Source organism: Pholis gunnellus (genome assembly GCF_910591455.1).
Source record: "Pholis gunnellus genome assembly, chromosome: 10".
Taxonomy (NCBI): Eukaryota; Metazoa; Chordata; class Actinopteri; order Perciformes; family Pholidae; genus Pholis; species Pholis gunnellus.
Genome location: NC_136537.1, coordinates 8,658,830 through 8,671,932, shown reverse-complemented (window position 1 = coordinate 8,671,932; position 13,103 = coordinate 8,658,830). Strand labels below are relative to the sequence as shown.

The 13,103-nt window shown below is 44.5% G+C and overlaps 1 protein-coding gene across 1 annotated transcript; it reads right to left on the bottom strand.

The window, feature by feature from the left end:
* Positions 1 to 846: 846 nt before the first annotated feature.
* On the bottom strand, positions 847 to 12,853 carry lonrf4 (LON peptidase N-terminal domain and ring finger 4). The gene is made up of 12 exons (XM_079167381.1): positions 11,949 to 12,853; positions 10,308 to 10,426; positions 9,665 to 9,787; positions 8,737 to 8,925; positions 8,516 to 8,627; positions 8,284 to 8,350; positions 7,934 to 8,048; positions 7,111 to 7,232; positions 6,846 to 7,004; positions 5,471 to 5,633; positions 5,238 to 5,387; positions 847 to 4,108 (listed from the first exon to the last, which is right to left on the bottom strand). The coding sequence occupies exons 1-12, from the start codon at positions 12,244 to 12,246 to the stop codon at positions 3,959 to 3,961; spliced, it is 1,767 nt and encodes a 588-aa protein (XP_079023507.1). The 5' UTR covers positions 12,247 to 12,853; the 3' UTR covers positions 847 to 3,958.
* Between the last annotated feature and the right edge of the window lie 250 nt (positions 12,854 to 13,103).

Below are 13,103 nucleotides of genomic sequence, written 5' to 3'. Positions count from 1 at the left end.
TCCTTTCAGCTGCATGGGGAAATAGCTACTTCCTTCCCAGCTCGTTTCGTGCGATTGGTTCTCCCTGCCAGCCAAAATCTCACCATTGACCCTATTGGTGACACCAACATGATCATGTTGAGCCTTTATGCAACTCTCATGAGGTTTCTACAGTAGGATTCCATCTGTGTGACGCTGTACTGTTTCCTCCACAGTGACAGACTGCCCCCTTGTGGACAGTTAGTTCATAGCATGTGTTTGCATTGAGGTGTTTTCCCTTATGGATGGGTCTGTTCACATTTCTTTTGATTGTGTTGTAGTGAAGATATTTAAAAATGATAATGAAAGTTATTACAAGTTTGCATTCACAGAGGGATTTGAAATTGAGTTGTTTTATACATCAGGAAAAGATATTTCAGATATGCGGCACACAAGGGATCATAACAAACCGCATGATTCATAAATAGGTACATTTCTTACAATAAAGTCAAGTTAAATATAATCATCCAATCGGACATTCGTTGGGAATACCCATTCTATCAATGCTAATTTTAATTTCTAACCACAAGAGTAAACCCGAGGCTTCTTCCACTCCGCTGCAGCACTTCACCGTTCTTGCTGTAATTATAAGTGTTTCATTGCCAGACGTGTCTCACTATCGGCATGTGAGACACGTTTCCCCTTCCACCCCCCCACCCTCCCTCTCTCTACCAATTTGTCATGCTGCGAATTGCAAAAGATCCCGCCACTTCCATTTGGCTTGTAATTTCCCCTTAATGACCGAAGAATTGGTTCGCATGACGGTTCAAATCACTCAGACACTTAACGGGCACATTAAATGAAGACGACGCAGGATTTTGTTTTGAAAAGCTTTATTTATAATAACATTTAAAAAGTCATCCAGGGGACAAGCGAATAAACAATAATACGATCAAGATAATTTACTGCCCTTGGCTTTGAGGTGGACTGAATACAAATGAATCAGACAGAAATTGCTTCAGTTTCACTGTGTTTTAAATGTGTTAGTGATCCGAGCACAGAGCGTAGAGAACAACAACGCGCGTCTCTCTGGTTCATCCTGTCCACGGACCAGTCTGACCACGCCGGCCAACATTTCCTGCGAGCTGCGGCACATGGCAAGATCACGCCACCATGGTGCTTTTCTAGTGTAAGACTGGTTCTCACGGGCCAATCGTGGCCAAGAACGAGCTGAGACACGTTCGTTTTCAAAAGATAAGGCAAATTAGACATTAAATTAGACATTAGTTGGATGGAAACCATGTGGGCTACAATCGTTTATTTTGCAAATGTGTTTAGCATTTTATCAGGATGTAAAATCGCACATTGGCGCAGAGATTAAGTTCAGTTTGAAACAAAGTAAAACGAATATGAGACCAATGACTGTGAAACCACATACATCACCATTGTATTCAATGCAACATTTATAAGTACTGAAGGAGACGCACAGAAATATGCGTGATTCGATAAAAGAGGGATCAGCAATAAACGCACAAAATGATTTCATTGTGCAAAAATATTTTCTTCTCCGATAAGATGCCCAACAGGCTGTGGGCTCGTAGTCGTGCGTTTATCACAAAGGACGGTCATTTCACAAAAATTCTATAAGAATCTCAATCCCTTTTTTTTATCTGCGAGTGAGCTTTAATCGTGTCATGTAGCACCAAGAAACTGACCTTTCTTTAAGGATGAGTGTGTTTTTCAAGGAAATCAACGATGCTAGCTTTGGAGACGTGCTGTGATAACTGGCACGTTAAAGTCTTTAACGCCAATTTCAATCACGGATGGCTTCAAAAAACATCAGTATATATTAACTGAGGTTGATTAACCAATATTAAAAAGATGGTAAAACCAATGCTGCCCCAGAATCCCATCAGTCCATCCATTGGTTCGCCCTTTAATGGGACTATTTTTCTGTGCGTATCGAGTCTCAAGATTACCCCTTTTTATTCTAAACGATATCTACAAAGTCACACGAGCAAGGCTGCTGTTCTGCGTCGCACAGACTGCTTCAATTAGTGCGTTTGCTGGACTATTTCTTTGAAGTGGTGTGTTGGCCGTGAAAAGATGGCAGTTCAATGTCCACCACACGAGAAGGCATGAGGGGTTGAAGTCTGTGACGTAGACAAACACAGTGACTATTTAGCTTACTACTCCTTGAAAACACACAACATAGAAATATCAATGGCACGTTTATTAAAGTAAAAAAAAAGAAAAAAAGCCTTTATGCTTCACGCAGTTAAGCCTGTATTTGTTAGTAAATTAACTCTACGTAACATTGCAGCTTCGACATTCCATGGAATGTAGCACTATATCAACACAAATCAATGGCAAAAAAAACTTGCCGGTCTCTTGGCGAGTTGGCCCAGGCACTCAAAGGCACCATGACTGGTGGTTTACGAGGGGCAGCAGGGGCCCGACGCAGGTGATGCGACCTACACAGACGCGCCGCAGTCTGACCCTAGCTTAATTATGTCACAACCATCTCCGCACAAGAGATGTCGAACACTGTGTGTCGAGAGAGCCTGACGCGACGGTAGCGGCCATCAGTGCCGTGTGAAATTTAAAACACAATAACACGCTAAACGGAGAAAGAAACACGACTCGTTATTTACAGCCGACACACGCGTCCATCACCGTACGTCATCACACCAGGCTCATAGTGTAAAACAAAAGCTGACTGCGTCTCCTCTTTGTCGTCGTTTCACTAATGATGACAAACGGCATCCAGAGAGACCTCCAGCAGTCACAGCAGCAGCTTTCATTCATTTAAAACAAAAAAAAGTTGCTGCTATTCCATGTGAAACTATAAATTATTATTGCAATATTTAATACTAAATAGGGATCATTTACGTTTATTCAATAGTATAAAATAAGCCATCGTCAATGGCTGCCAAGGCCAATAGATGGTAGCAGATCAAATGCAAGTATTACAAGTAGTTAAATCCTGTGGTGTGCATAGTCCTAAAAAAACTACGCTCTGTTAATGCGAGTCAGATTTGAAGAGGCAACACATGACGGTGCAGTACACTGTACTGGCTTGGCTGATGCTGCTTGTTCATAATAACAACAGTGACACCTAGTGCCTATTTTCAGCAGCATCATTTGAAGCTGATTTAGCTGATCAACAAACAATAATTTTGCACTTTTGACCTAAATAATGAGCATCTTTGGTCAACCCTGTAGTTGTTACTGTTGCAGCAAGTCCAGCGTGTATTAAGAAAGACCTCTGAACCCTTCAATTCCTCGCTGGAAACAAAACAAAAAAAACTTTGTAAGAAATAACATGCAAACAGCAAAAACCCAACTCTGTACATCTTTCTGCGATAGACCCTTTTACAGCAGGCGTCATCAAAGGCATGCGTGCACACGTTGGCAACAGAAAAGGCGTTTTGCCCCCAGCCATCCAGATGAGTCAGCGAGCTTTAAACATTGACTTTAAACTGTTGCCAGCATCCAAACGTCTGGTTGTTGCATGTTTTGGTTGTCAGAATCGATATTCCAATAGCAGACTCAACAATAGCAATAAGTTATTTGACATATTTCAAATTTCAATTGGAAGGCTTTCGCTGGGACACCTTCACGTTCCTTTCGTGCTTTCAACGGCTGCCGCCACTGCGAGCAACCACAGACGCCGAGAGTCACCAGCTAACACGGTCACTCGTTAAACCGCAACACTGCCGACGTCTGTGGCTGCAAGCTATTCAACATGTTGACTACCACTGGACTGTTTTTAAAAAAAATAAAATAAAAACGACTGTGCTTTCGTTGCCAAACCGCGTGTGCACGCTTACGTACGTCCTCAAGCTGTACAAACTGTAAAAGGGTGTATTGATAGAACAGGTGATTTGGCATTGGGCTGTGACGTTGAGATTCAGAGGAGACCCGACCCCCAAGCTCTGCGGTGTGGATGCATTCATTGGCTAAGATGTTGTCACAGTACCACTCAGCTGTGGTGGGTCTAGCTCTGAGAGAAGTACTCCAGGACGAGGCGGAGGTGTCCCAGGCGGTCTTTGAGCGAGGACAGGGACAGCACAGTGGTTTGATAGGCGGGGTCCAGCTGGAGGACAGACAGCAGCCACCAGCACCAGGCCGGACCGTTGGACGAGGCCTAGAGGGACGGTAAACAAAGGATTAGAATGGAAACGTGTTGGTCAGGACAATGCATCACGTACCACACCGGCCCATTAGCCTTCTTTTAGTACGAATCACTTGACATTACTGTTACCCAACTGTGGTAGAAAATGTATTAGATGTGAAGAAATGGATGGTCACCGACACAGCAACAGGCTACAAGTAATGTTCAATGGAAGTCTGTGCGTCAGCCAATCGTATGTTTTTGTTTCGCTCCGCTCCGTTCCATAGAGAAAACAGCCGTAAGCCAGTTTTTTTTAAAGCTACGCCAACAAGCGGTTGAGCAACACTTCAATGAAGCCGGCCACGCTTAGTTGCTTTTGTTGCTGGTAGTGAGTGCATGGCATCAACAGTCCTTCACATTTGGCATTCTTTATGTAAGGAGGCACTGGGTATCCAGAAGGTTAGATAAGATGAAGACCTTGATGATAGTCCCGACTCCCATGGTAAAGAAGTCTGGGCCAAGGGTTACAAAACACACATTATGTTACAGCTGAGCGACTGTAATGTTGCTTTAAGCTTTTGGTACGTCTGTGTATACACACACACACGTATACATATATACATATACATGCTTCTCTGATCAGATCTGTGTCGTAACAAACGTATTCAAGAAAGGACAGCTGGGGCTCATCAAGCTATTTAGCTATTCATCTAGATGAAGAGTGACCTGACGTTTTCCACATCATCTTTTCATGCATACTGTAATGTTTGGGATTTCTACATTGCATCTTTTCTCACCTTCCAACTAAGCCAATGTTTTCCATTGAACTGAGCATAGCGTCTATTTTGACTGTTGTTAATGTTTCCACCGTGCAGTAATGGAGCTCTGAGTGCAGTTATTTTCTCTGTGCAGAATTACTTATTGAACGGAGCACGGATACGACTGAATTTAAGAAAAACAACAAGAACATAATGACAGGCAGTGGTTTGTAGGCATGTTTAGTATGATTCGGAGCAAGTGTCCATGCTTATTGGCCACTAAATGCTGCTATGTGCAAGGACACATTATGACTTCAGTGGTGACAAAAACAACCGAGGAAATATTTGCTCAGTGGTTCCTGGATACGGTGAGAGACACTTGTTGTCACAGTAAAAACCCCAACCTGAATGTTTTCCTCCTTGTCGGGCATGGCGCCGTACTGTCTGTCGATCTGCTCGCGGATGCGGCTGCCGAGGCGCTGGTACCAGTCCTGAGCCTGCTGGTACACGCTGTCATGGAGGTGCTCCAAAAGCTCCAACTCACTACCATCAACCTGGACGAGAGAAGAGATGGAAGGGGTTGAGATATTTTCCTTGTGCATCTTCTTTGAATGGCGCTGTAGTTGGCGATCCTGACCTTGAGGTCCTCCAGGTACTCTACATCAGCGGTGTGGTAGCCATCTCGCTGACTCCTCTTGACCACTTTGAATCTGTTGCCTCCCACTGCGTCCACATAGGACCGGCCGTCGGCCAGCAGCTCCAGACTGTTGATTTCCAACATGCACCCATAGTCTGCAAAGCTGAGGCAAAAACATGACAGTCTTCAATCCGTAGCACCTTTTTATTTATTAATGTGATTTTTGCTGTTTTCAGTCAAAACAAAAATGTAATATTCATCTTAGTCAAACTAAATCTGGATCATTTTGAGCCAAAAATGTATTCAAACATTTTATATTATGTGTCCTTTTTAGGGACAACTACTGTATGAAAGAATGAGTATATACATTTTGTCTAATATTTGCAAAAGTCTTATATAAAAATAATTTTTAATACAGTTTATTCGGGTTTTAGGAGCATTCTTTGGACATGTATACAGCGCATTTGGAATATGCTTCTCAGAGTTTTCTTTACGTCACTTTACTACGCATGGCCTCGTTCCTGTTGACGACTGGCTCTGTGAGTTGAACGCAAACCAACTAGTCGGTAGTTTGCATGCCCTCAAGAAAAGCCCACATTTCTGAGGAAAGCAAAATGACTCAAGTGGTACCTGCCATACCACTTTTCCATCGTGGCTTAATTGACTTAATAAAACGACTTGTTAGGGCATCGACCCGTCAAACGCAGGCGAGAATGGTGTTGACGTGGGATTCACTGGTCCCAGTGATGAAGTAATTGGGGCTTGTGGTAATTCTTCCGTTAATTGGAATGTGCACGGCTGCATGTAAACGGGAATATTAGCGGAAGATTCATTTTCTTTAGCAATGTAGACCGCTCATTAGGAATATTGTCTTTTTCAAAATGAGGGTAACAATTTGAATATTTGGTGCATGTAAACACGGATCTTCATCAGTAATCGTGCCTGATATTTGATGCACCATTCTGTACAGGGGAACGAGGAACACGTATCTGGTGGAGGATGAAAATATCCAGCAGCTCTCACACCAGATTGGTGACCATGCTGCTATTTGCCACCCACTCGGGGTCACTTCTGACTGATATGACTTTGCCCAATGTGCTGTCTGCTTGTGCTAGCCGCGCCGACGATCCCGTCAGGTTCCACCTAGCCTGCTGCGAAGCCTCACATTTAGGTAAATGTCAAACACGGTCTCTCCATGCCCCGACAGTCTGGCCGCACCTGTGTGAATGTACAGGGCCTTTTACCTCGCTTGGTTCAAAACTGCCTATATTTTGATGCGGCTAACATTCGGACATTAGTATCAACCCAAATCCACAATTCTCAATTAAATAGCTTGCTATGGAGAGTTCAAACCCCAAAAAAGTAAATTGCATACCCCTTGCCATGCTCATAGCAGCACATGCCAAACTTTTTGGTGCCCGTCTCCATGCAGCGGCGCATCATCAGCCGATATCGAGGCTCAAAGATGTGCAGGGGGCACGGCACTCCAGGGTACGCCACCGTGCAAACAAATATAGGGATGTCCGTAGTGAGACTACAAAAGGAGGAGACAATAAATACAAATAAATAAGGGACAGAACTGTGAGGATAAGGTGCGATGTAAGTTGCTAGAGTGTAGATCGCGTGAGGTGGGTGCGTACTTGGACAGTTCAGCCATCTCGGCGTCGTGGACCTGTTTCCTCTCAGCCAACGGGGAGGGAAAAAGGCGGGTCATGATGTCCTGAAGCAGAAGTGTGGGGTTGTACTTCCTGTTTTTGAAGTACTGGGAAGAGAAAAGTGAAATCAATCAGCCATAATAGCAACATTATGATGCTTATGAGCAGGGCTGGGAGGGTTACTTTAGAAATGTATTCTGATACAATTACCTGTTAGAAAAGTTACATTACTTGATACCTTTCTGTTACTTTTGGATGACCTCAATACCAAATATGCAAATAAAGACAAGAGTCTTTTCCTCTCGACAAATAGAATAATCTTGATGAATTATTCTTATTGTTTGACGGCTACCTCGCTGAACAGAATAGTTACCTTTTTTTGTATCCTAATTATAAGAAAGTATACATTATATATGAAAACAAGTCACTGTATTGCAACAAAGAAAAATAAAACAAGCATTCAAATTTGTAGTTCTGAAATGCATTTCTGGAGACAAAGTATAGATTTATGAATTGAGTATTTCATGTGAACGTGGTCTCAGCTGTGTATGCCAGCAGATAAATGTATAAACACAGTTGTTACGACAGAACTGTTTATTATAGGTGTGATCGTTTGTCACAAGGAAAAAAAAAACATAGGAATGAGGAACCAGGAAGTTCTCTCGGCCTGTACCTTTATGTGAATTAAGCAGATGAGTTATATGAAAAATCAAGTACGATTAGTAGAAAATATTCATGTTGCTAAAAACAGGATCTGGCAACCCATGAAGTTAAAAATAGGCGTATGAAAGTGTCTGTGGGTGGTTACCTCTTGTAGTGGCTGTTTGCAGAGTGGACAGCGGAGGTTGTGGTCCAGACTCCTCTCTATGCAGTTCTTACAGAAGGTGTGACCACAGGGAGTAGTGACTGGCTCAAAAAACAACCTTCAGACGACAGACAGAGATGTACGTCAACGCGGCGCAGCTCGAGTAAGGACATTCGTGCTATTTGCACAGCGGCCGTACGTCTGGTGAGTGTTTGCGTGTGTATACTGTAAGCACGCTAAACCAGCCAGAGAGGAGGAGGAGGAGGAGAGGCTCAACCTGATATGACACCAGAGCAGACAAGGTACAGACAGCAATGCATTATTGATTAGAGCCAATGCTCCGGGACACTCACCTAATGCAGAGAGGGCACTCAAAGTCTGACACGGTGAGAACTCCCAGAGTTTTCTCTCCGCTTTCACCTAAGAAAGGGAAAGAAAAGAGACATTTAAGCGTGATTTTTGTCCCGCTGAGGAAGAACTAGTCATTATTATGCAATTTCAAACCATCTGGTGTCGTGGTAAAGCTGTTTGTAGTGACGATGATTCACGATGAGGACAATTTATAACTAATGCGTGTCTGCGTACCCCTGCCATGCCCGTCGTCCCTCCTCATCGTCATCTCCTCGTCCTCTTCCGCAGCCGGGAGGAAGGAAACAGCTTGGCAGAGGCTGAGGCAGCACTCGGTACCCGTGTCGTGCTTCATCGTGGAGCCAGAGAGACGCACATGGTTTGTCAGTTAGGGTTTACTGTTGAATTTAAGCAGCTAACGGCTCGAACCAGACACTAGAGTGCACGTGAGGGCTCACCTGGTGGGCCTCTCTCCCCTCTTTTCCCTCGCCGTCATCCTCGCGTGGATGTATGAGGCCCTCAGGGTGAGTCGGCCCCTGAGAGCCGCCGAGGCTGGTGATGGGGCAGGGCCCTTCCAAGTACTCGGACACCACTTGCAAGAGGCAGGACACCTCGTCCGGCACTGCCATGCCCTCCACCTCCAGAATCTGCCATTTGAATTCATAGCGAGATACAAATGAGTCACATGAAAGGTAATGTGATGAAGGTGTTTGTTTTCACCCGGTGCTGCAAACTAAAATCAAATGATAAAAAGACATTGTTGGCCATTTTGGAATACAATTTAAGTTCAACGTGGATGTAAATATTGGACAGACTTTGCATGTAAAATGCATTGAAACTAATTTATAAAATGAAAGATATATTAAATTGAAATGACTGTGGAAGTTAAACATTTTTAAAGTTAATTAGAATCAATACTACGATTACAACCAGCCCTACTAGTACAACTAATAATAACAATAATAATGGAAAATTACAATAATAATTAAATATACATAGGAAGAATAAATTCACACGACCAAAACTCCAGAAAAATTCAAATTAAACTGAAAATGTATGGGTTTTTTTTTAAGCAAAGCAACAACAAAAAACCTATGAAAAATCTTTGGCTTCTAAACACATGAACCATAATGTGAATTCCATCTATTCTAATCAGCACAGACTCATCGTTTATGGAAGTGAGTGAATCGATCGACTCACAGATGAGCACATGATGTGTGCAGGTCTGACAGCAATGCTGTGAGCTCATCGGTTTATACTGCAGCTTTCACTCTAAAAGGCCAAAGTCTCCCGAGTAAACTTGTTCCTTATCGGTCTCGTCAACAACAAACAACAAAAAAACGTGGAATTGTATCAATCTATACAAAACGCCACCCTCAAACAAACCTTCTCGATCTGGCTCTTTGCGGGGACGAAGTCAGCTTGAAGTTTTAGGCAACGGTGGAACTGGACGAGGGCGTCCGTCTGCTGACCCATTTCCAGCAGCACACTCCCTTTACGAAAGAAGCCCTGCACAAACAGAGGACGTCAGCACAGCACAGCGCTGCCTGTATGGATGAATGATGCTTCCAAAGCGCCGCGCTGCAGAGAACGCAACACTTCTACGCAATGTCATCAATCTGAATTACCTGAATTGCGTCGTGGCATGATGTAACGCTGATCGTATTTCTTTTCCTACTTTTGAATAGTGAAATGTGGTGTGACATTTGGAAGTAATACAACACGTCTCTAGGGGAAACAATATGAAACAATAGAAATGATTTTATCCAGTGGGGTGTTTTTGCATTTGCACGGCGCCACCCACTGGCTAAATGACATTATGAAATAAGTAGCTGGTTGCATAACTTTGCAAATGACATAACGGCAATACAAGCGGAGAAAATGCCTCTAAAAAGGCCTCAGCTTTGCACACTGAGACGAGGTGTGTGCTGTTTACGTGCATGTTACAAAACCAACCGACAGCACCACAGGGGCGAACTGAAGTGTAAGGGCAGCTTTACATACGGCACTATTGGTTTGTGTCTCTCACCTCGGTCCAGTCGGGACGAAGGCAGCAGAGGTAGTCGAGGTCTGTCAGAGCGTCGGAGAAGCGCATCAGGCCCCAGTTAGCTTCGGCTCTGTGCAGCATCAAACTTTGATCATTGGGGACTAAGGACACACACACACACACACACAAAATAGAAGGTAGGAGAGAGAGAGGGAGGAAGAAAAAGAGAAAGGGAGGAGATATCACTTGCAGAGCTGTGGTTTTATTGCTTCAAATCTATTTACACGCCTTTCTACATATACAATCATTCAACATGTAATGACAGGCACGCAGCAGCCTGCATACTGTGGTTCTGCTTGCTTTGAAACATGACGTGAAATCCAAACACTGCACAGCGTTACTGATCCGCATTCAATGCTCTTTCTTAGCCACGTCCATTATACAATTTGTGAAGTACAATTTTTAAGCTTTCTAGAACAGTGTAATTAACATGTACACAAGCCTAAAACAACGTTGCGTTAATGGTGAGTTTATGTATCATTCACAAATGGGTGTGTCCAACTGTTTATGTGTGGCATACACTAAATACTCAAATACACCTGCGACACCAACATGTCGCAGGCGTCAGAGAGTCACTGTTGCATAAAGCTGTTGCTCAGGTCAAGCCACGTTTGTTGGAAGGCCTGAATTACAGCCGGTGCTTAACAATGCCCACATTATGAGACAACAAACCCCCAAAACCTTCCATGGCAAGTGGGAAAACTGATTGTTACACAAGGACAAAAGAGGGCTGGAGCAAGGGAAGCAGCAGTGTTTGATTGGGCTGGCAGAGACGGCAGAGACGTGCAGGTAACTCAACAGAAAACACTCACCACGATCCCCGGGACACCTAACTGACCAGATAAACTCTCATCTAGGGCACAAGTTGTCCCTCTTAACCTCCTCACTGCCGCATGGAGAAAATAAGGTCAGTTGCACATGCAGTGCAAGAGGATCAGTGACGGCACAAGATATTAGAGAAGATCTGTTTGGTGTTTCTATGAAACCCGTGAACATATTACACCACTTCCTCGTAACCATTCCCTCCATTTACGACCCTAATTTGACAGCAGAGGTGTCCAGAAAGCTGACTCTGGCAGCTGCTGTGGCTGCTGTCACTGCATCTTAGCCTGTGTGTGTGTGTGTGTGTGTGTGTGTGTGTGTGTGACTCACACAAAGGAAATGTTGGACCAGACTAATGCAGGCTAAGTATCTCCTGCTGAAACACTACAGTGCGCACACACAGAGAAACACTGGAGACCGTTCACTGACCCAGTTATACATGCAGGTCATCGATAGCCTCAGACAGGGGATATAGTGGATCCCATGTCGTCCGGATCTGCGCGCTTTGAGACACTTAAGTTAATTTTTCTTGTCAATTCACCTCCTGCATCTCGCTGCTGCGCACACTATGACTGCGTTCTAGAGAGCAGATCGGGACACACCATCCAGTTACCATCACTGGGGCAACAGCCAAAACTGTTGAGCAGTGCGTAAAAGTGGGCCACCATACTGTCTGCCCCCCTTTATGAAAGTGTGCCCTTAGGTAACTGTTCGTCCCTAATTGCCCCCCCCCCCCCCCGCAAACAAACGTCTGCGATGCGACCGCTGTCTGCAGTGTTGCCGCTGAACGTGTCCCCTTACCTAAGTGGAGCCCCTCGCTTGCGATGCGTAAAGCTTCCGTGAACTCGTTGGCTTTGAGCTTCTCCTGCAAATGGCACATCGTCTTCGTCTCGCCGGGGCAGCACTTCTCCACGACGCTGATGAGCAAGACGTTGTTCCTCATGCTTTTCACCTCTCGTTCTTTTAACTTCTCTTTGCACGACGGGCATTTGGAGGGGAGGTAGCCCTCCGCGCATCTCCGGCAAAACGTGTGGCCGCACGACATGGTCACCGGCTCGCACATCAGGAAGAGGCAGAGCGGACACTCCAGCAGATCCATGGTGGATGGGTTATGTCACCGGTGGAAAAAGAAAAAAAAAAAAAAAAAGAAGAAAGTCCCACCGGGTAAAGTGTTGCTTTTTTCCAGTCAAAGCGATGCGGACGGAGAGGCTCGTCTGTGTAATAGTACTGCATGGACCATTGACATAACACACTGACAGCTATAGCGATACAGTCAATTTGATCACATCCGTTTCTGTCTAACTAGGCTAAATTTGAGCTATTATCCTCACCTCACAAATTCCCTTTGCAGATACGATGTATCCATTGACACTGTCCATTTCTAACCCTAACTTCGTCTTCGGTTTGGGACTCCTAACGTCTAACGCACGCGGAATAAAACAAAAACTCCGCTCCCAATTCAACGCGCCGCTCTGAACTCCATAAACGCAACACGGAACCACGCCAGGATATTTTCCCATTAGTACTCTTTTCTTTTAAGTAGTCGTTGTTTGGCTTTCAAAACCCCTGTTTCGATGTATCCACAGCCACAAAGGTGGGTTACTGTGTAACACCATTACATTACATAAATAAAGATCACGTGGCGCAGCAGCGCGCCACCCTATTGGCTGGGAGGATGGCTCTCCGCCCTGTTGTGAAAGCCAAGGATGCCGGGTTTCGTAACATGATTTCTGCGACAAAAGTTCTTGGTTTTTGATATTATATAGAATAAAAACATGTGACGGGTGCTGAGCAGGAGTTGATAGGCTCGTGCGTCTAGTGACTGGAGGGATAATAATTCAACTCGAGGGTGCAGAATATGGAAATTACGCTGTCGTGGTTAAAGGGAATCCCAGCAGAGGATAATAACAGTCGAGGGGGCGGGGTGTCCGGACCTTAACATGGACCCATTTTTCA